The sequence below is a fragment of the Mytilus edulis genome, chromosome 5, assembly GCF_963676685.1.
Source record: "Mytilus edulis chromosome 5, xbMytEdul2.2, whole genome shotgun sequence".
Lineage (NCBI taxonomy): Eukaryota > Metazoa > Mollusca > Bivalvia > Mytilida > Mytilidae > Mytilus > Mytilus edulis.
In genome coordinates, this window is record NC_092348.1 from 67,190,646 (window position 1) to 67,213,027 (window position 22,382).

Genomic DNA, 22,382 nt, shown 5'->3' on the forward strand with positions numbered 1-22,382 from the left:
TTTTGTCATCAGTAACAACATATTAAAATTTGGGAAGCTTTGGTTGAACAGTTCATGAGTAAATGCACGGACACGACTGGAAATGCCATTTTTCAATCTTTCAAGAACCATAACTCCTGAACGGTAAAAGTCAAAATCGTCATTATTGAACTTGACCTTCATTTTGTTGTCTGTAACAACATATTAAAATTTGAAAAGCTTTGGTTGAACGGTTCATGAGTAAATGCACGGACAACATTTGGTTGCCGCCCGCCCGGCCGCCCGCCGTACATCCCCAAATCAATAACCGACATTTTTGTCACAAAAATCCGGTTAAAAATGAACATGGATGTGTATTTATACATCCCAATAAAAAACGTTTGATAAGAATACAAATTTAGTTATGTTTTTAATTTACTGATGACAAAATCGATAATTGTGTCAATGTAAACTATATTCAAAGACCTAGTTACAACATTGGTAAGATAACCTTTACATTGCTTTACTAATAAGTTTCTTTAAAGCCTCGGTCACACCTTACCTTAAGCGTACGTTTTATCCGTCGACGTTCGTTCTGTCCGGTGGAAAATTTTGAGCATGTTCAAAACTTTGAACGGAAGTCCAACGGATAAAATGTCCGTTGAACCTCCGTTGAACGTCCGTTAGGCGTCCGTTTTGTACGGTACTCGTCCGTTTCGTTTCAGTTTTGTATCCGTTACCTGTCCGTTGTACATCCGTTGGAGGTCTGGCAGATAAATTCACCAACGGACTTCTAACGGACGTCTAACGGATAAAACGGATGTTGAACGAATGAGAAACGGACTTCTACCGGACGTATAACGGATAAAACGGATGATGAACGGATCTGAAACGGATAAATGCCGATTGAGAATTTCGCGTCAGAAATGCCAATTATTGGTATGTCAGATTTCTTAAGGTTCATGAATTCTTATTATTCATAATCGATCTTAGAGTAAAGGCACGTCTTCACAATCAAGCAGCTCTTATTTGAAATGGCCAAACACTGCCCTTTGGTTGCATGTTGAAGAACAAACCAAAACCAGTAACACAGAAACATTTGGAATATTTATGCGATTTACGTGTATTCTAATTGTCGTCTTTAATTTTTCCGTATATCTTGTTCATCCGTTTTATCCGGTACGCTTCCGTTGGGTGTCCGTTGTATGCGGTACGTGTCCGTTGGATGTACGTTCGACATCCGTTCTTTCCGGTACGTTTCCGTTTCTCGTACGTTGCATGTCCGGTGTGTGTCCGTTATGCATTCGTTACACGTCCGTTTTATTCGGTCAGGACATCAACGGACTCCCAACGGATAACACTTTGTCAACGGACAACTTTTTGTTCATCCGTTAGGCGTCCGTTCGTGATATCCGGTAAGTAAAAAAAAGTAATCTTTATTTTAAAGTCGGGGTTTCATATATACATAATAACAAAGAACATGAGCTCTTAAGAGCTCTTTAACCGACTGATATTAATAAACAAAACATACATGTAATAACATCAGATACACATACAACACAAACATACAGACATCACACATATATATTAATACATAGATAGCACATGCAGAATAAAAGCTAAGCAAGATATATTAAAACAAATGTCTAATATCAGCACATATATAGTAGCACATAGTATTTATATAAGAGTAGCACATGCAAACTTAAACACTTTAAGCACAAACAAAAGACTGCATGCAGCTATAGCAAAGGTAATGCATAAGCAAAAGAAATAAATGGCTAAATAAAAAATAAAAATAACTGCAAAAAGATAAAACCATAAAAAAGCAAACAAACAGCAGGCTTCGAGATCAAGTTATGGGGCAGCAAGTAAGTACATTATTTACAAGAACTGCATGTACATTTTTCTGAAAAACACCAGGTGGAGATAAAATTTTTGAACTGGCCAAAAGTTGATAAGCTCCTTGCCTCATTTGGCAAGGAGTTCCAGAGTTTTGCTGCCTCATAACTAAAGCTTTTCTTACCATACCTTGTTGTTTTTGGCCGTGGTATATCTGCTATGCCTTTGTACCTGAAGTTATATGAATTTTCTTTAATATTTACTAAATTATGTAGGAATTTTGGACTTGATTTATTTATTATTTTATATGTCTCTAATGCCATGGTTCTCAATCTTCTGATTTTTAGTGCTGGTGGCTTAGATTGTTCAAGAAGTGTATTGTAAGAGTTTGTGTAGTCGTCATAAATAAATCTGAGTGCTCTTTCTTGTATTTTTTCTATTTTCTTTGTGTTTTGTTCACTGCAGAAGTGCCATGTAAGAGGACAGTAGCTGAGGTTTGACATGATAAATGAGTGGTATATTGTAAGTTTTGAAAGTCTGGTGAGATGAGTGCCAATTCTTTTTAAAACGTTTAGTTGTCGTGCAGCTTTTTTGCAAATATTTGAGATGTGAGTGTTGAAATCCAGTTTAAAGTCTAAGGTGTGACCGAGGCTTAAAGGTTCGATGAGTTTACACGGAACACATAATGATTTCCGCGCTCAATATTACCGTAAAATTTAGGATGTGAAATACCGTTTTCTACACGTACAGCCAAATTTACTAATCAAATCTTTGTATCTAGTAAATTTAGTAAAAGTTTTAAGTAATTTATGGTAACGGAATCCCTGACTTAATATTTTACCAGTGATGCATTACCGGAGGGATTGTATTTGATTTTCATATGATGAAGACATATTTTTTCAATCAGTTTAATTATGGTCTGGAGCTGACATGTCCTTCCTTTGTTCATTTATGTATCATTGTCACTTTGCTTAGTTTCTTTTGTTACCTATTCTGACATTGGACTCCGACTTCTTTTGCATGCGCGTAGCTACGTAGCTACGTTTACGTCAAAACGCCCGGGCGTACACTTGAGTTTTGAAAATAAAACAAACAATCGACATAGAATAAGAAAAACTGGTCAAAAGCACATCAGCCTTGTGCTTCTTTTTTTCAATGGATTGTGATTTTGAATAAAAAGGGACTAACTTTACTCAAATATATTTGTTCGAATCTTTTGTAAAAGTCTGAATCTACTATAAATTCGACGTACCTTTTCTTATATTTAAAGCAATTCCCTATCTGCTCAGATTCGATATGCTGTTTGTTTTATTTGTCGAGCCTGTGATTTATGTCCCAAAAGCGAGACAAAGCGGCGTCAATATTTAGGTTCCGAATGTGGATAAAGTCTTATGAATGACTCTCCGTGAAATTTTACGAAAGTTGGACATAAACTGTTTATGATCAAAAGAGTATTCAGAGCAATATAAAAATGCAATTATATCTTTAATTTTCCCGCATTTTAAGGACAAAATGTATTTCTTTCTGCAATTGATAAGTGGTCGCAGTTTGGGCTTACATTTTGTTATTTCTCAATTACATTAACTGCTTGTCGAACCTTTATTGAATTTCATGAAAATGCCGAAGAAGCTTTTTCTATGACTAATGTCTAAAGCTAAAATTTTGAAAGCATTTGTTTTCGTTCATTTTTCTGTTCTTTTCTGATAGACAGATAGCCGGACTCTTCTTTACGCAATTAATTGTTTTATATGCTCAATTTATAAACCTTCATAGATTGTCGTGAAATATTCCAGATCAAGAAAAAAATATCAAAAGAAAATTTTTGATTTTTTTTAAATCCCTTTAAAGGAATGATAAATTGATTCACTTTTTGTGGGAAGAAGGTGTTCAAGATTTTTTTTTATATTGAACCTCTTAGAAATATTTTTTTCGTGTTCATTATAAGGTGCTTTTGTCGATTGTATGCTCACTCACGGCACCCTTTAAACTTATTTAAAAGTAATATTGGTTTGGACGTTTTCTCTAAAACCAATGACCATTAGGCTAGCTTCCAGTTTAACACGATGAATAAGTTAACATATTACAAAATTTAACCAAAACAAACAAACCATTTAGATTCAAAAGTATGTTGCTATCAATGATTTTTGACTGACAGGAATTATTTACGGTATCTCATTCTCGATAGCTTTCGGGGGCTTCGTCACTTTCGAACCCACTACCAGCAGGTGCTTTAACAGTGAGCGGTTGGCATCCCTCATATCCCTCGCCAAGGTTCGGGCGTACACGTAAAAATGACCCAGCTACGCCACTGTTTTGAACTAAGTTTTACTGTGCGTATTGCTATATGTGTTTCATTCTACATTGGCTAGAGGTATAGGGGGAAGGTTTAGATCTCACAAAACATGTTTAACCCCGCCGCATTTTTGCGCCTGTCCAAAGTCAGGAGCCTGTGGCCTTTGTTAGTCTTGTAAGGTTTTTAATTTTAGTTCATTTATATGTTTTGGAGTTTAGTGTGACGTCGATTTTCACTGAACTAGTACACAGTTTTATTTAGAGGCCAGCTGAGGACCACCTCCGCTGCGGAATTTTCTCATTGTGTTGAAGACCCATTGGTGGACTTCGGCTGTTGTCTGCTCTTTGGTCGGGTTGTTGTCTCCTTGGTCGGGTTGTTGTCTCTTTGACATATTCCCCATTTCCATTCTCAATTTAATTGATTGCGTTCGTAAAAATTTATGACATCATTACACACACGGGCATAACGAACGAGTTGGGATATATAAACACCGTATATATATTGGAGCCAGTGGAAAATCTACGTTTAAAAAAAGGAAAATTAGTAACAGGGAATGAAAAATCGTCTCTTTTGTCGTAAATTTTAGTATTGAGCTTCCCTTTAGGAATTGAAATGTTTGTATCTAGAAAATTCTTACGGGTTCCGCGGAACCCAGTGTCTCGCCTACTCTTTCTGTTAATCGCAGGCTCAACAAAAATGAGGAAATAAATCAATAAAATATTCCTATTGATACTATCTTTTGATTGTTAGAAGCTTCTGTCCAAGTTTGGTAAAAATCCAGGATAGTTTATGAATCAAATAAATGTTTAAAAACTTTAACTGCAGACTGAATGTAATGTTAACCGGAAGAAAACAAAATTTCCTAGGTACTAGCTTTTGATCATAAACAAGCTTCTGTCAAAGTTTGGTACAAATCCAAAATAGTATAAGAAAGTTATTAAAATTTTAAAAGGTTTAACCATAGAGTGAATGTGTTGTTTGCAGAAAATCTAAGTCAATTTAAAAGTAAAATACAAAAAAATATATTATTTATTGTTTTTACAAAATTTCCTTCTAGATACTAGCTTTTGATCATAAACAAGCTTCTGTCCAAGTTCAGTACAGATCCAAAATAGTATAAAAAATTTATTAAACTTTTAAAAAGTTTAACCACAGATCTAGAGTGAATGTGTTGTTTCCTGGCAGAAAATCTAAGTCCATTTAAAAGAAAACAGAAAAACGGATTTATCTTTTTTACAAAATTTACTTCTGGATACTATCTTATGATCATAAACAAACTTCTGTCCAAGTTTGGTAGAAACCCAGGAAAGTTTAAAAAAGTTCTAAAAATTTTAAAAACTTTAACCACAGAGTGAATGTAATTTTCCCGTCAGAAAAACTAAGTCCTTGTAAAATACGGAAAAAAATGGAATTTTATTTTTACAAATTTACTTCTGGATACTATCTTTTGATCATAAACAAGCTTCTGTCCAAGTTCGGTACAGATCCAAAATAGTATAAGAAATTTATTAAACTTTAAAAAGTTTAATCACAGATCTAGAGTGAATGTGTTGTTTCCTGGCAGAAAATCTAAGTCCATTTAAAAGCAAAAAACAGAAAAACGGATTTATCTTTTTTACAAAATTTACTTCTAGATACTATATTATGATCATAAACAAACTTCTGTCCAAGTTTGGTAGAAACCCAGAAAAGTTTAAGAAAGTTATAAAAATTTTAAAAACTTTAACCACAGAGTGAATGTTATTTTCCCGTCAGAAAAACTAAGTCCTTGTAAAATACGGGAAAAAATGGAATTTTATTTTTACAAATTTACTTCTGGATACTATCTTATGATCATAAACAAGCTTCTGTCCAAGTTTGGTAGACATCCAGGATAGTTTAAGAAAAGTATTAAAATTTCAAAAACTTTAACCAAAGAGTGAATGTGTGGACGCCGGAATGTAGGATCGCTTAGTATCGCTTTTTCGACTAAAGTCGAAGGCTCGACAAAAAGGACATTTACTGCTGTTTTTGTTAGATTTAGTTAATTTAAAAGTAAGTTCCTTTGAGTAAATTTCGGTAGTATACTTAAGAGAACTATGCATGTATTAGAAGGTATTTAATATTACAAAATAGCACCAGTAAATGTATTCTGTCATAATGTTCGGCTATACTTTTCATAAATTTTTCATAATTCCGAAAGGTTTTGACAAATTCAACTAATCTAACTTATTCCTTTGGTAGAATATCCTTAGTATTTAAAACAAATTAAAGTTTTGTTAACCATGTTAACAGTTACTTTATAATAATGACCATATATATCAATGATAATTCATGTCAAGACAGAAGTGCTGACTACTAAAAGAAAAAGCATATTCGAATAAAAATTATTATTTCATTAATGTTTAAAGGGAAAGTTATCATTCTTTACATTTCAGAACAACATATTAATTTGGCAAGTGTCCTTGTACTTATAAACGACGCAATCGCTTTCTAATTAAAATACATGTACAGATCTCTGATTTTGTTGTGCTCATAAGATGAATAAGCACGCTACGACAAATCAAAATGTTAATCAGATTGGACTCACTCTCAAATATCGCTTTTCTTACCGTTCTACTGTTTCTCGTTTAGGAAAGATACTTAGAAAAAGGGGTCTAGACGCCATATTTTAAGGATAATACAAGTGTTTTTTTTTTAAATTCAAATATTTTTGTTATCAACTTTGAGCAAATCAGGTTTCAAATCATTAATGATGTTTTTCTGCACTTACTGTTTGTTCCTTCTCTGGTTTTGGAGCACGGCAAAGAGAGTACGAACAAGAGACGATGGTCAATACAAACGTGAGGAAAGCTGTAATCATTATTGCCACTGAAATTGCCCATGTTTTTACTGCCCATGGCAATTTGTGCCTTCGCTGTGAAAAGCAAAATATAGTTTTTGAAACATCTTACAAATCATGTCAATTAATATAACAGTTATTACTACAACATTACTTAAAATTTATCATAAACCAGGGTGCAAGGTTTTCCTTCATATAAGTGAGCGTGTACACATGTTCGTTTAAACAAGAAAACAGAATACATATATAACGCGCACAATGAAAAAAATATATGATTATATAAAAAGGGAGGAAAACGAACATCATATAGACAAAAGAAAATATATGTGGAGTCATAAGTTGTTTGTTAAGGTGAATAAAATGAATCTTGAGTTAAAACATTGAACATACACTAGTAAATGTAAATGACACTTTCGTTCGAAGGACTTTTCTATATTTAGCTTCATCAGGATGGCTAAAACCAAGACAATTGAAAGACAGTGGCTCTTTTTGCAAAATGTTCACGATATTTTGTGAAAAGAGCCACTGTCTTTCAAATGATTGTAAGTTAAACTGAAATCATGACTTACGAATATTTTTTGTCGTAAGATATTTTGTGAAATGAGTTACAGGGATGTATAAAGACGTAAAAACGTCAGAAGCTTTTTGACTAAAAGGTACATAAAGAGAATAGCAAATTCATCTTTACCGAAGAAATAATAACCTTTGTTTCTTATAGTAATTTCTTAATTTATCAACGGGGATTTTTTTATATATACATTGCAGTATCTATATTCATTAATTTTATTTTATCGAAATGAAAGGGAAACGAAGGGCACCATAGGACACCAAAGGACACCAAAAGACAAAAGGACACCAAAAGGACACCAAAGGACACCATAGGACACCAAAAGGACATTCAAACTCACAATACAAACAATAAGCAGTACACAAAACACAAAACACAAAATATAAAACCAAAGACTGAGCAGCGCGAAACCCACCAAAAACTAAGGGTGATCTCAGGTGCCCCGGAAGGATTAGCAGATCTGTGAACGTGGAAAAAGTCGGACTAATTTATGTATTTCTTATTTCGGACATTTGGACTTGTTTCTTATATTATTTATAGTTTCTGTTTAATCTTTCGGACAATTTCATTCTAATCCAACAGACAATGTACTTTGATTTGCATTCTTAAAGATCTTTCATGTGTGTCACTTTTTAATCTAAAACTGTGAGAAAAAACTACACAAGGGATTGTGTTAATTTATGTTACACAACTATTTCATTTCATAATTATTTTAATCCGTTAATGTCGTACATAGATAAGTCTTTCAAATGTATATGTTTTATCAGTTCTTGTTCAGGACATATATGATAACAATGACATTAATCCGTTTTCAATTATAGTCCATTGTTACTTTAAAGTGTTAACTAGAACACACCCGCGAAATCGCGGGCATTCAGAGCGTAGTTTAAAGTATGTAAAGTGTTGTTGGAAGAATTTTGTGAAAATATTGAATGACTGGAGAATTTCAGCAAAATTATCATAAATCATAGGTTATTGGGGACAGGAAAATGTTTTTTTTTAATCCCTCCTCCTTTATTTCCAAAATTCCCAATGTGTGGTTTCTCTATCAATTTCAATATGAATATACATTTAGTATGTTATGAACATTTAAGTAAGGAGCCTGTACTTCAGTGGTTGTCGTTTGTTTATGCGTTACATATTTGTTTTTCGTTCATTTTTTGTACATAAATAAGGCCGCTAGTTTTCTCGTTTGAATTGTTTTACATTTTCATTTCGGTGCCTTTTAAAGCTGAGTATGCGGTATGGTCTTTGCTCGTTGTTGAAGGCCGCACGATGACCTATAGTTGTTAATTTCTGTGTCATTTTGGTCTCTTGTGGAGAGTTGTCAACATGGCAATCATACCACATCTTCTTTTTTTTGTAATCAATGAATTTTGTAAAAGATTTAATGACTGGAGAATTTCAGAAAAGGTATCAAAAGTGCACATGAATAATTTTAGCGCTTATCTGTATATTATGAACATTCACTATATATATATAAAGTGTATTTACTTTCAATTCTAAGTTTTCTAATCGATCCATGGTGGTCATTGATATAGTATACAGACCCTCTCTATTTAATAAACTCTGTGACCACCGTGGATAGTAAACTTGAAAATGATAGCAGATAGAATTCTGAAAATACACTTTATTCGTAGTATATGTATGTTCAAAGTATACAGAAAAACGCAAACCGGAAGTATAATCTGACTTAAAATTTTGTCCAATGACGGGATAATATCCGGATGCCCTTTTTCTCGATTTTCTCCCAAAATAACTCAATCTGAATAATCATATGGATGGATGACAAATGCGACTATGCACTGTACCAATAGGACACAGAGGCGTGTTGATTAATTTATTGTGGAAAGAAGAGAAGCGACACCCAAAATGAGGTCTTCTCGTTTAATAGTATAGATATTATGCTTGTAAAATTTGTCAACTTTATTATTATGTAATCTTAATTCTTTGGCAACCTGTAAACATTGTCTATCTTTATAATGTTTCGACTGAAGTTAATTCTTCAGTCGGAGTCAGCCTTTTGAACTGACATCATCCGTTCATTAAAGTGAAAATAAAATCCATACTGAAAGTCTTCGTTTGTATTCGCTCTACCAGTCTGTTAGTTAGTTCCGCCAGTGGATTTATGTTCAATAGGCAGGGGACCAGTCTTCGGTCACTGTCATTCGTTTCGGCATCTTCGCCAGTTTCAGCAACAGAACCTGTTGCACGTTAACAAACATTCCAGTAACAACATCGTTGTCACAGATCCATGAAATCGTAACAGATAAATACTTACAAAATGCAAACCAGCTAGTCCTAATGCTCCGATTGTTGGAACTATTGCTGACGCTCCATTAATACTGCACACCATAAACGCCAGTCTCTGAAAAAAGAAAGAGAAATGCAATAATAATGATCTTATAAAAAGCTACACGCACATTTATTTTTCCTACATAGAACAAGAAAGTTTAGAGATAATAAAATGCATTTCTGATAATTCTTGCGTATCATGTTGAGACATAAATACGTTTATAATTGTTTACCATAATAAGATGATGCTTAATGGTCTAATTAGTTCAAAAACATATTTCTGCTTTTAACGAAACAGTGTACACAATATGAAAATAAGATGTTGTATATGATTGCCAATAAGACAACTCTCCACCAATAACTATAATAGGCCCCGAAATGCCAAATGTAAAACAATGTAAACGAGAAAGGAACTTTATCTATAAAAAATCATAAAAAGAATCTTACCAGACTTCTCCATTCGGTTTCTCTCTTCTGGGTCATGAACATTGGTATGGCACCAGTTACCATAACCTATATCATAAAACATACATATAGTGCGAATACGTTCTCTAGAACATCCGGATTTGATAATTATAAATATTCAATTGATAAGCTTATGTTGTTTAGAAACCATAGCTCTTTTTAATTTTCTATAAATCCTTCGTTAACGTACGTGCGTAATATCAGCTTTATACAGAAGAAATTTATTTCTATTCCGTTATATTTGGGGTTTTCCCTTATCTATTTCTATCTTTAGTAACTGTGATTTGTAGAACAAGTTGTAAAACAAGTTTGAAGAACTGGTTGGATAGTATCTATATATAAGTCTTTAGTGAGTACTGCACGAGCATTTCATAGGCGGGAATACGGGTGGGGTATATAAGTCCGATACTTGGATAATTTGTATCGAGGTTCTCACAGTAACTTCAAAGTAACAACACGTTCTGCATAGTATATTATTTTTATTTATTTATAATGATTTAGTTTGGAATAGCTAGATGTGTATTTGCTTTGATATATTTGTAATGTCTTATTATCATAATTAAATGTTGTATCGCACAGAAAATAAGAAGTTACTGCGAGCAAACCAAACCTACATTTTGACTTGCCTCTTATTTCGCCATGTAGATAGATTAGAAATGTTTTAAATTCGGACGAATTTATGAGGGAGAATTTAAGGTAGAAAAAGGTCAACATTTTACCCCTTTTATTTGAAAATGAAAAGGGTTATAATTCCATCAAATAACATCATATAAATGTCTACATTAGTATATCAGTTATCAGTTAATTTGTTTGTGGATTGTGTATGCATGTATGTATTTCAAACTAAAATAAACAGCTGCTCCATGAGCCATGATACGCCCGTCGCTTTTTCAAAGAATAAAGTTCAAACTTTTAAATGTGATATCAGAAATGCATGAAAAACTCAAAGGGAGGCTATCTTAATAGATATTAACCAGTCGACAAAGTTTCATGATAACTGCTCAAAGCATTGTCTGAAAACTGGAAAATCCCCCCTTTTTATGTATAAAATCAAATAATACCAATAATGTAAAATCTAAAATTTATAAAAATCGAAAGGGAGCTCATGTCAATAGATATAAACAATTCACCAAAGATTCTGGCAAATTGGTGAAAGTGTTTTTAAGTTATTGTCCGAAAACTGGAAAATCCCTATTTTTTAACGACCCCCCCCCCCCTAAAAAATAACAAACTCGGACACTTAAAATTTAAAATTTATAAAAAACGAAACGGAGCTCACGTAAATAGATATAAACAATAATTTATTCACTAAAGTTGCATACGAATGGATTCAAGCGTTTTTGAGTTATTGTAAAAAGACACAAAGTGTAACAAACTTGGCCACAATCAATTAAGTTTAAACGAATTTTATTTGCAAAATTAGCCTAAGAGATTGAACATTTAATTTGGGATATTTTTTTTTTTTTAAAGAGGCACAACTCAAGAACGGTAAGAGTGACAACACCCGATTTTAAACTTGATCTGTGTTTTGTGGAAATAAACATTGTTTAGTAATTTAGTTGAGGAAAAGTTAATGTAGAGAACGTAAACGACAGTTTAAGCACTTTGTCCATTTATAAAGGGGTACAACTCAAGAACGGTAAAAGTGACGCCAGTTAATTTCTTTGATCTGGGTTTTTTTTTGTGGTAATGAGCATAGTGTTTAAGTTTAATAACATTCGGTTGAGGCAAACTAAAGTTAAAATGGAAACTTGGCGCAGTTGTTTATTGAAAACTGTTTTCAATAAAATACAATTTTAGGTTAGTGTAAACGGTTTGATTGTAATGTTAGAAACCATATTACATAACATCGAGTGCAGTGGCGGATCCTTTATCCTGGGTTGGGAATCCCCTTTTGAAAATGGCTGGATCCGCCCTTGGAGTTCATGATGTTCATCTTACAAAGAATGACTATTCTTACCCATATAGATAATCCTAAACACGCACCATCCATTCCAATAAGATCATTTGATTTATTTTCACATTTTAAGAAATCCAATTTAAGGAAAAAGTAGGTATCTAAGAGGGGGGGCAAGGGGGTCCCAATAACAGCAAAACAGCAAATTGATTTGGCTCATAACAGATAACAAGGAATTAAAATGGACAAAAACAGATAACAGTAAATGAAATATTAAAATAATTCGGTCTTTGACAAATCAGTATTTCTTATTACGGATATAATCCTTTGTAATGCATTCCATTTTCTATGATTATGTTTTTAGTATTAATTTATGTATCTAGAATGTGTTTAAATTACTACTCAATATATTATAATATGTTTTATACGCTCGTTTACAGAATGTATTATGGTATACTGTTGTCCGTCTGTTGTCAACATGTCGGACATCAACTCAAAAACTCTTTTGCATTAAACTTTTGGAAATTGTTTATATCTATTGACGTGAGCTCCCTTTTTTTTTTATAAATTTTAGATTTTAAGTTTCTGGGTAATGGGTTTTTATTCAATAAAATTGGTGGTTTTTTTTCAGTTTTCTGATAATATCTCAAAAATGCTTTCACAAAGCAAGGAATTTTGGTGAATTGTTTATATCTATTAACATGAGGTCACTTTCAATTTTTATAAATTTTAGATTTTACGTTTCCGAGTTAACGGGTTTTATTAATTAAAAAGGGGGGATTTTCCAGTTTTCAGACATTAACACAAAAATGTTTTCAGCAGTTCTCATGAAACTTTGCTGAAATGTTTATATCTATTGTTGTAAACTCCCTTTGATTTTTATTAATTTTAGATTTTATGTTATTGAGTTAAGGGATTTTATTCATTAGAAAAAGGTGGTATTTTCTAGTTTTCAAAAATAACTCAAAAATGCTTTCAGTAGTTCTCATGAAACGTTGGTGTATTGTTTATATATATTGACTGAAGCTCCCTTTGTTGCTTATAAAAAAAAAAATGACCTAAAAGAGTTTGAATATTCTGACTTTTTCTAAATGACCATTTAATGAGGTGTGTGAACTTTTCTTAATAAGACTATGAGGCAAAGTGGTATATAGGGTAGAAAAATCAAAAGCACCAATTATAAGCATACAATTTATCAAGTACTTCGAACGAATTTTGACACTCCAAAAGCAATTTATTCCACTATTTTCAAAGGCCTTATTTGAACAATTTTTTATCAGGCCTTTGATTGCACCAAGTGTACTAGTAAGAAGAATACATAGTTTAGTAGGGAAACAATGGCTTGAAACGAAATAAATCTTTGTTTGTAATGATATGTGCAGCTTCGGACCCAATTACATGGTTGGAACTTTCTTTGTACAATGCATTTGGTTCTGCTTTGAAAAGAATCACAGAGCTGAGTCTATATACCATATTATATGAAAGGTTAAGTGGTTGTTAGGACCTAGTCCTTAATTGAGATCCTTGTCAGATATTCCTGGCCATATGTTTTCCTTTTTGTCATATTAAGAATTGTTTTAATTTAATATGTTCGTAGGGGAAACAAGGAACATTATTCTCATACAAAAAATTAAGATAATTCTAAATACACATTCATAAAAAAAAATGGAATTTATTACAAAAGATCATCATAAGATATACTTGAATTGTCCTGGACCTCACTTCTGTGATGGGTATATGTTAAAGGAATCATTCTCTGAATACGGGACAAACATATCAGTAGTGGTAGACCCCAATGTCCAATGATCTTCAATTTATACCGAATATTGACTGTCAAAAAAAATGCTAACATTCCAATTTTCAATAACAGTTAACAGCAAATACATTATCACAATAACAGATAACAAAAAAACTAAAAGACCAATAACAGCTAACAAAGAATAAGACAATAACAGCTAACAGCAAATATATTTTCAAAATAACAGATAACGAAGAATTAAATTGCCCCATAACAGCATAACAGTTAAACCCCTTGCCCCCCCTCATCTAATGAAAAAGAACAATCCTTTTTGCTCTTATCCAAAACTAAACCGACGCCTCCAATGGTTGCTAGGATACCACCTAATACCATCTGTATAAATCCAAATGTCTTTAAAGATTTCAACTGAAAAGCGATGGGATTAAAACGGTCAGTATTCGCAGGTGCAGCCTCTGTCGACATTTTGATGTTATCGTCTGAAACGAAATAACATGTGAACTAAACTTTAGGATTAAATTATTCTTTTGTTGTTTTATTGGGTGTTAAAGCGTTTATTTAAGCACATTTTGTGTGAAACGCATCCAAGATGTGCGTACGATCAACGGTTTTACAACCATATCGGCTATTGATAAAAAAAAAAGACAAAAAGGGAAGAATACAATTCTCATAATTACATTTTTATGCTACAACCATGAAATAACGTGTTATATAAATTGTTAAGTAAAACGTATTTGAAGGATCTATATGATTTTGAGGTGTCCAAATACTTTGACAATGATGTACGTAAGACAGTAGAATGGCCATTTAACATATTCGATTGCATTCTACGCCATTCTCACTTCTAAAAAGATAATAATGCTATTATTCTTAAATGAACGCGACGTTTTTCTAATAGAATAGCGATATTTTTTTATTATGCAAAAACTTTTTCAATGCGATATTTTTTCTAATAGAAATGGGATACTTCTTTCATATGAAATTCAGAAAAATTACGAAAATATGACATAATACTTTAAACAAAGTAAAAGCATCGACAATTGTGCATAACAGGTTCGATGTTACAGGCAAAATATCAATTGTATAGATGGTGTACGTACATAATAAACCAAATATACGCTTATAAAGAAGAAGACACGATCTTCATATATTTTAATCAAACTAAATTCGGTGAAAAATATATGTCCTTACAATTAGCAGTTTTTTAGTAATAAAACTTTCAAATATTTTAACCAATCCGGTCAGTGTCATTAGCCAAAATGTTGAGAAAATGCGAGAGGTACAAAGAAATGAATTCTATCCAAAATATGTACATGCCATATCAATTTTGTTTTTCAAAACTCTTCGATATGTATTTTTTCAATCATTAAAACAAAGAAGTTGAAATAATATGCTTTTTATTCTAAAACAAAACAGAGAAAAATCCCAAATTTACAAAATTAACAGCATGTTCAATTTGACACGAAAAAGCAACAACATTTTATAAAACTTTCTAATATAAACACCAACCAATAGTTTATTTAAGTTGGACTTATTCAGATTGGTCCACTTCATCATGGCTTTAGTGAAAGTATGAAAAACAAATAAATTGTGAAACTGTGATTTTTTTCATATGAATAGCCCAGAAATGGGTAAAAATGATGAAAAATGAGAAAATCATTAAAAATGGGGTACTTTCAAATGGCCGTATCAAAAAAAAAAAAAAGAAGAAGTGCACCGTCTTATTGTATGGATTTTTTCCCCATCAATTACTTTCTGACAGTTATATAAACCCAAAATCAGGTTAAAAAAAGTTTAATTCTAGAAATGTTTGGCTCTTCAGATGTGTACATCTTAAACTGACCTACTGTAAAAAGTAAAATGAAAAATATTGAATTGTACAGAAAATTCAAAACGGAAAGTCCCATATCAAATGGCAAAATCAGTAGCTCAAACACACCAAACGAGTGGACATCCAATCCCGCTCTCTTCTCGCTGAAGAGAGCGGGAGTGGATCGTAACCCTTGGCTAACGAAGATGTAGCTGACTATGCGGTATGGGCTTTGCTCATTGTTGAAGGCCGTACGGTGACCTATAGTAGTTAATGTCTGTGTCATTTTGGTCTCTTGTGGACAGTTGTCACATTGGCAATCATACCACATCTTCTTTTTTATATATGTCCATAAAGAAATTTTACCTTGTTGCTTGTTTTTGGTCCTTTTGACATTTTACTGTAAAACGGCATCAAAAGGCTGATAATAATCGATTTCACACTCTATTGATTAATGCAAATACATAAAAACGTCTGTGTGTCGCTTAATTTAATTTCGGACTGAACGTTTTTATATCTTTTAAAAAAATTTTAACACAAAAAATCATCTATTATTTTCAAGTTTACTATCCACGGCGGGCACAGAGTTTATTAAATAGAGAGGGTAATATATATAATATGTCCATGACCGCCGTAGATCGATTAGTAAACTGTGAAGTCATCTATAGTAAAAAGAAAATGCACTTTATGTATAGTAATGAATGTTCATAATAAAATACATATAAACGCTAACTTTATTTAATTAATTGAAAACAAACCAAATTGGAATTTTGGTGGGGAAAAAGAGGAGATGGGCTAGAAAAACAATTGTCATATCCCAATGTACCTATGACTTTTGAAACCTTTTCTGAAAGTTTCTAGTCATAAAATCTTTTACAAAAATTCATCGGGTCACTTAGTATATTAAATAGAGAGGGTATCAATAATATATCAATGACCACCGTGAATTATTTAATACACTGAGAATTGAAAGTAAAAAGCAAAGACTATGGCATGGTATTGGTTGCAAAAGTTCGATATTTTTCATTTAAATGCAATATTTTATATTTAATTGGTATATTTCTTCATTTAAATGCAATATTTTTTCATTTGAATGGTATATTTTTTCATTTAGATGCTTCCGCGCTTCATACAAAATGTACTTCGGTCAACGCTTTTACACCCCAATAAATTTACAAAAAGAAGCATTCAATTCTTAAATGAAATAATTGCATCATGGGAAATTCTTTGACGCCTTAAGGCCAAATTTGCAACAACGTTTGTGATTGGTCGGTATTTATTTGGATTTTCTCCCCTTTCTTTCTAAACTTGAGTAACCAATAATTAACAAGGGCCCCTCTAACTAAATTTGGCGTTCGTGCGAGTCCAGCACTGGCTGTTTTATTAAAATCTTGTGGTCCTGACTAGTATTTCTATTGCAAAATTTCGATGGTCACAACGTTCGGGCCACTTTTCAAAAACTTCCATCGTATATATAGATATATATGCAAGTACATTGTTTACCCTTTTTTTCAAATAGGTTAGACTTTAAATGGCTTAACACTAGTCATTTTTTGAGGCCCTTTATGGCTTTCTGATCGGTTTGAGCCAAGGCTCCGTGTTGAAGACACGGTACTTTGACCTACATGTATAATGGTTTACATTTACAAATTTTGACCTGGATGAAGAGTTGTCTCACCGGCACTCATACCACATCTTCTTATATCTATATACAACGTAAAATAGACGTTTCTCAGACTGTTTTTTTTAAATCCTTTGCCGCGTGTTGTGTACTGTTTGATAACTCAATCAGGAAGAACAAGGTTTATTTTAGTTCTAGTTGTTACATGTATTAGCTTTGAGCAAATTTCCAGTAATTGCAAATACTCTTATGTCGGTGCTTTGTGTCTATTGTCTTAAAATTAGTTTTTTGTGTGTGTCTCGTTCCGATCTTTTGAGTTAAGGATGTTCGCTACTCTGTTTAAAAATAACAAGCTTTTTAAAAGACAGTTATAAATTGAAAGTATATAAATAAAGACAATAAAAAAGCAGAAAAAAATGGAGGGTCCGTGTGCTTGTTTTCGAGATATAAGCTATTGAAAATTTGCCGGGAAATAATTCGTTCTAGATTTTTCTTACATTTAAGGTAGATAGGGTGTCTTCCTCCATCTTGGATTTTGAAATACTAGAAAACAAGGTCTAGATCTTTGATGAAATGTGCAAATTTTTATAATAGTAGGTAATTCATGTGTAAGAATTTTCATTTTAATATAGAAAATGCCATGTTTGATCATATTTATGATTGTATTTTACAAAAATAAGAATTCTGTTGTTTGATTAATTTTTTTCCAACTTTGTCAAATAAGGGGAAGCAACTCAAATGCAAGGGCAGATAATCCAGATAGTGTTACTTTTACTATAGAATGTGTTAGGAATTTACCCATTTTTACATGTAGCAAGAAAACGAGTCCGGTGACCCCATTTTTTCTTTTTCTTATCTGAAAGCATAATATTGAAGCTATCTTCTCATATTTTATCTCAAAATTCTATTGTGTGGTTTGCGTTTTATGGCGGAAAAATGGGTTTTCCATGCATAATCTATACAAAATCTTTACAATTTTGAACAACCTGTAGCGTGAAAATAAGTCTGGTGACCCATTCTTTTTATTAATGTTTTTAAACAAGCAGGATATGAACTACATTTTGGCAAATTATTAAAAGATTCTATGGATTATAATTTAGACACCCCATCTACCTTAACATTGGCACCTTTTTTGTTTAAAAAACTATGAAAAAATAACAAGGATTTCATAAGATTTTGAAATATGGCTATTTAAACTATATGTTATAAAAATATAAAGAGAAAAGTAGGGGTTAGTGGGCATTTTTTTTTAATGTTAATACATGGATAAAACCAGAGGATTCCGAAAATCTGGCAAAAATTCAAAAATTAGAGGAGCAAACATCCTTAATCTAATTGTAACTGATTTTACAGGTTGTTAAATTACTGTACTGTTATACCACTGTCCCATATTCGGTATGGATTGAGTGCTTACAAACATGTTGTTGTACTGTTACACCGCTGTCCCAGATTAGGGGGAGGATTTGGGATCCCGCTAACCTGGGCTGCAGTCCTTTTGCGCCAATTACTGTTTTTCAGGGGTATCATTTGCGCCAAATTTTGTTTTCCAAATGTATCAATTGCGCCAATATTCGAAACTCATTTGCGCCAATTTACCTGTACACATATCTATCATATATAATAATGTTTAATATATATTTAGTCTTATTTTTTGGCTTAAAAAGTATCATATCTTCGGAGATTTGTCACCATGGAGATGCGCAGCTGGAGAGAAATGACTTAAAATGAACTAGACAGTCAATGTACAGAGAGAGAAAAAAAACCTTATTGCTTTGCAGAATATTTAATAAAGATACATGTATACCAATGAAGAAGAAAATAGAAGCTTTTGCTGATTAAGTTTTAGCCACATATGTTGATGACACAGTGCTTTGTTCCCACCATGTGTATGGGCTCTATTATTATATTAATTATTATTATTATAAACTGTTTTATGCATTTCAACCTTCAATGTTTGTGTTTTTGGACAATAAAGTGAAGTCACAAGCTACTTAATACATTAAATTGGGAAGTATCCTTGCAGCAGCAGTAAGAAGAGTTTATGTCAGAAAAGGAAACATTTGCAGTGTAAACTGCCGGTTCCAAGTCTGAATATTAAAGGAGTAGGGAAGTAATATTTCGTCTAATTGGCGCAATCGTATGTTTTGTTTTTGGCGCAAATGATACCATTCAATTTTAAAACATGTGGCGCAAACGTAGCATTGACGATAAAAAAGTTGTGGCCCAAAAGGACGCATTTTTGGCGCAAACGGATCTCTCCCCCTTTCCCAATGCAGAATTGAAAAGTAAATCATTTAAAAGTCCTGAAGATAAAATATGTTTTGAAATATGCTCTGCATACTTATTTATGCAATGGCATATAGTAATAATTGAACTACTGTGGGGCTTGAAAAAGTCTATTTAAGGGATTCGGAGATGAGAACAGTAAAAAAAGCTCAGCAACGAATCCTAAATGTAAAATGATTTGCGGTATAATACTTGAGAGCACATATTATAGATAGTATTCAGGCGCGTAGCAACCCGTACGCAAAAACGCAGTTGCGTACACATCGAAAATTTGACAAAAATAAAAATATGGTAAATCTAGTAAGAATAAAACTTAAGTAATAGAATTAATTATAAGGTGTTATAAAAATATGTTAATAGTCACTTTGTAACTATATTCCGTTCCGGAAACTAGTTTTCTCTTTACATTTTCGGGACCAGCATCGTGATTGTGCTGCTGATGCAAACAATTAAAATAGCTGAGTCCTCGGGGTTTCAGAATACAATAAGTGCGTCTACTATGCCTACTTACCCTGACATCTTTTCTGAAGATTTCAAAATGACTGATGAAATAAAACGTGATGTTCTATTAAGGGTAATATTTTTGCAACCTATATTCGCCGTTTTTTTTTTTTTGACGATCAACGTGTTTTTTACTTTTTTATTTTATGTTCGGTCATGCAAGATGGGTGCCTCGTTCATTTAATTATACGTGTCTCGAGATTTAAAGTGCTTATTCTCCATGTGCAAAATTTAAAGTGCTTGTTTTCCTTGCTTTGTAAAAATAAAAGACTCGATTTTGGAAATTGATAAAAAGAACTCAGATTTAATTTGAAGCTTTTCCTTGTAGATTTTGGGACTTCAAAAGTATTTATATACAAATGTATAGTTAAAGGTTTCCAAACTATGATGTTATAAACAAGGATTTATACCCAGGAATCTTTAAAATACTTAACATATATGCATGTATGTCGGTCTGGACGGCAACGATAGAACAATCTTTCAGTACCATGAGACGACTAAAGAAATACAATGAAATCCATTCGTTTATCTGGGCTTGTTCTATTGAACATATACCACGAAAAAACAAATTTCAACAGACACGGTTTTGGATAACTGGAAAGGAAATGGTCATTTACTTTCAGAACTAACTTTGAGAATTAAAAGCTAAAAGAAAGACTGCTTGTTCGCTTATAAAATAAAACATAGAGAAATGTGATTCGATTAATATATGTATTTTCTCAATAAAAAATACCCTTTAAGGCTTAGAAATTTGGATTTTCTCAGTGAATGTATATTGGGTTGAGACTGATTAGGTAGCCGAATTAAAATATATGATGGCGGCACTATATATTTTAATTGTTACCTAATATATAAATAAGCGTTACCCACTACACATTAGTAGTTTTTTTTTTCTCTAATTCTTTTTTTTTTTCAAATGTAATTATTTTCAAAAGTTGACTTGTTACTCATGAAAATTAGATTTCTGTGAGGTCATTTTCAGTCCCAGGAATTCGAGAGAATGCAGGATTTTGCACCATTTACTCTAGAGCTTCTGGGGGCCTTGAGCGGCTCCAGACCCCTCGCCATATGACTTCTTTCCCCTGCATTGCGTACACACCATTTTGGCCTAGCTACGCCCCTGGTATTTAATATGAAATTCACGCCTCTTACAGTGAAGTCCTATGTCATAGGACTATTGTTGTAACATAATAAGTTACATGGGTTAGCAACTGGTTCCAATGTATCCTGAATTGTCTTTATTAAAGAACTAGTTCCGGAGTATAACAGCTTATGTCTCTCCTTGTCACGGGGTCATTGGTTCTGCTGTTGTAATTTATAGTTGATTTTTTTTCATCATGTAGCAAAAAAAAGAGGTGGCTTAGTTCAAATAATTATAACGTCCTGGAAGTCTTTTTATTCTTTTTTCATGTTTGCCCAGCTGCAACGTGTCTGAGTATCAAGAAACTTGAAGTAAACAAAATAATATACATGTAACACAAAAAAACGTCATGATAACATGTACTTGGACTTAAAGGGGGAGGGGGACTAGCTATGTATATATTTTTTTATTTCAATGTGAAGACTGTAGGGGAGTTTCTTCAGAAAGTGTTTTTATTGGAGATGGTTTTGCAATGCACGCAGGCATCTGTTTCTATCCATGAACAAGTTGTGTGTCAAATTAATTATTATTACTTGTCACTCGCATTTTTTGCTCTGCCTAGCCATACTTGGCATTAATTGCAAGTGCACGAACTCGCACGAACGCCAAATTTTAGTTAGATGGGCGATATTCTGAGGCTGACACTCAAGATTAGAAAGAAAGGAGAGAAAATCCAAATAAACACCGACCAATCACAAACATTGTTGCAAATTTGACCTTTAGGCGTCAAAGAATTTCCCATGATGCAATTATTGCATATAAATAAAAAAAACTATTATACCAATTGAATAGAAAATACTTAAGTTGCATGCAAATGATTTTTTTATACCAATTCAATTATTGAATAAAAAATATTGCATTTGAATGAAAATTATACCATTTGAATGAAAAATTATACCATTTGAATGAAAAATTATACCATTTGAATGAAAAATTATACCATTTGAATGGAAAATTATACCATTTGAATAAAAAAATATTGCATCTAAATGAAAAAATATACCATTTAAATGAAAAATTATACCACTTAAATAAAAAATATACCATTCAAATGAATAAAATATTGCATTTAAATGAAGAAATATATCAATTAAATATAAAATATAGCATTTAAATGAAAAATATCGA

The 22,382-nt window shown here is 32.5% G+C and overlaps 1 protein-coding gene across 3 annotated transcripts in view; it reads right to left on the minus strand.

Moving 5' to 3' along the window:
* LOC139524326 (uncharacterized) overlaps window positions 1–22,382 on the minus strand; it is a 35,292-nt gene that overhangs the window by 2,733 nt on the left and 10,177 nt on the right. The window contains exons 1-5 of one of the 3 annotated variants that reach the window (XM_071319079.1): window positions 12,203–12,298; window positions 10,225–10,290; window positions 9,764–9,850; window positions 6,846–6,989; window positions 1,990–2,031 (exon numbers count right to left, since the gene is read on the minus strand). In XM_071319079.1, the coding sequence (XP_071175180.1) occupies window positions 1,990–2,031; window positions 6,846–6,989; window positions 9,764–9,850; window positions 10,225–10,290; window positions 12,203–12,235 (372 nt within the window). In that variant the 5' untranslated portion in view covers window positions 12,236–12,298. Of the gene's footprint in view, window positions 1–1,989; window positions 2,032–6,845; window positions 6,990–9,763; window positions 9,851–10,224; window positions 10,291–12,202; window positions 12,299–22,382 lie in introns of those variants that run through there. The other 2 variants (XM_071319080.1, XM_071319081.1) reach the window with 2 other exon arrangements.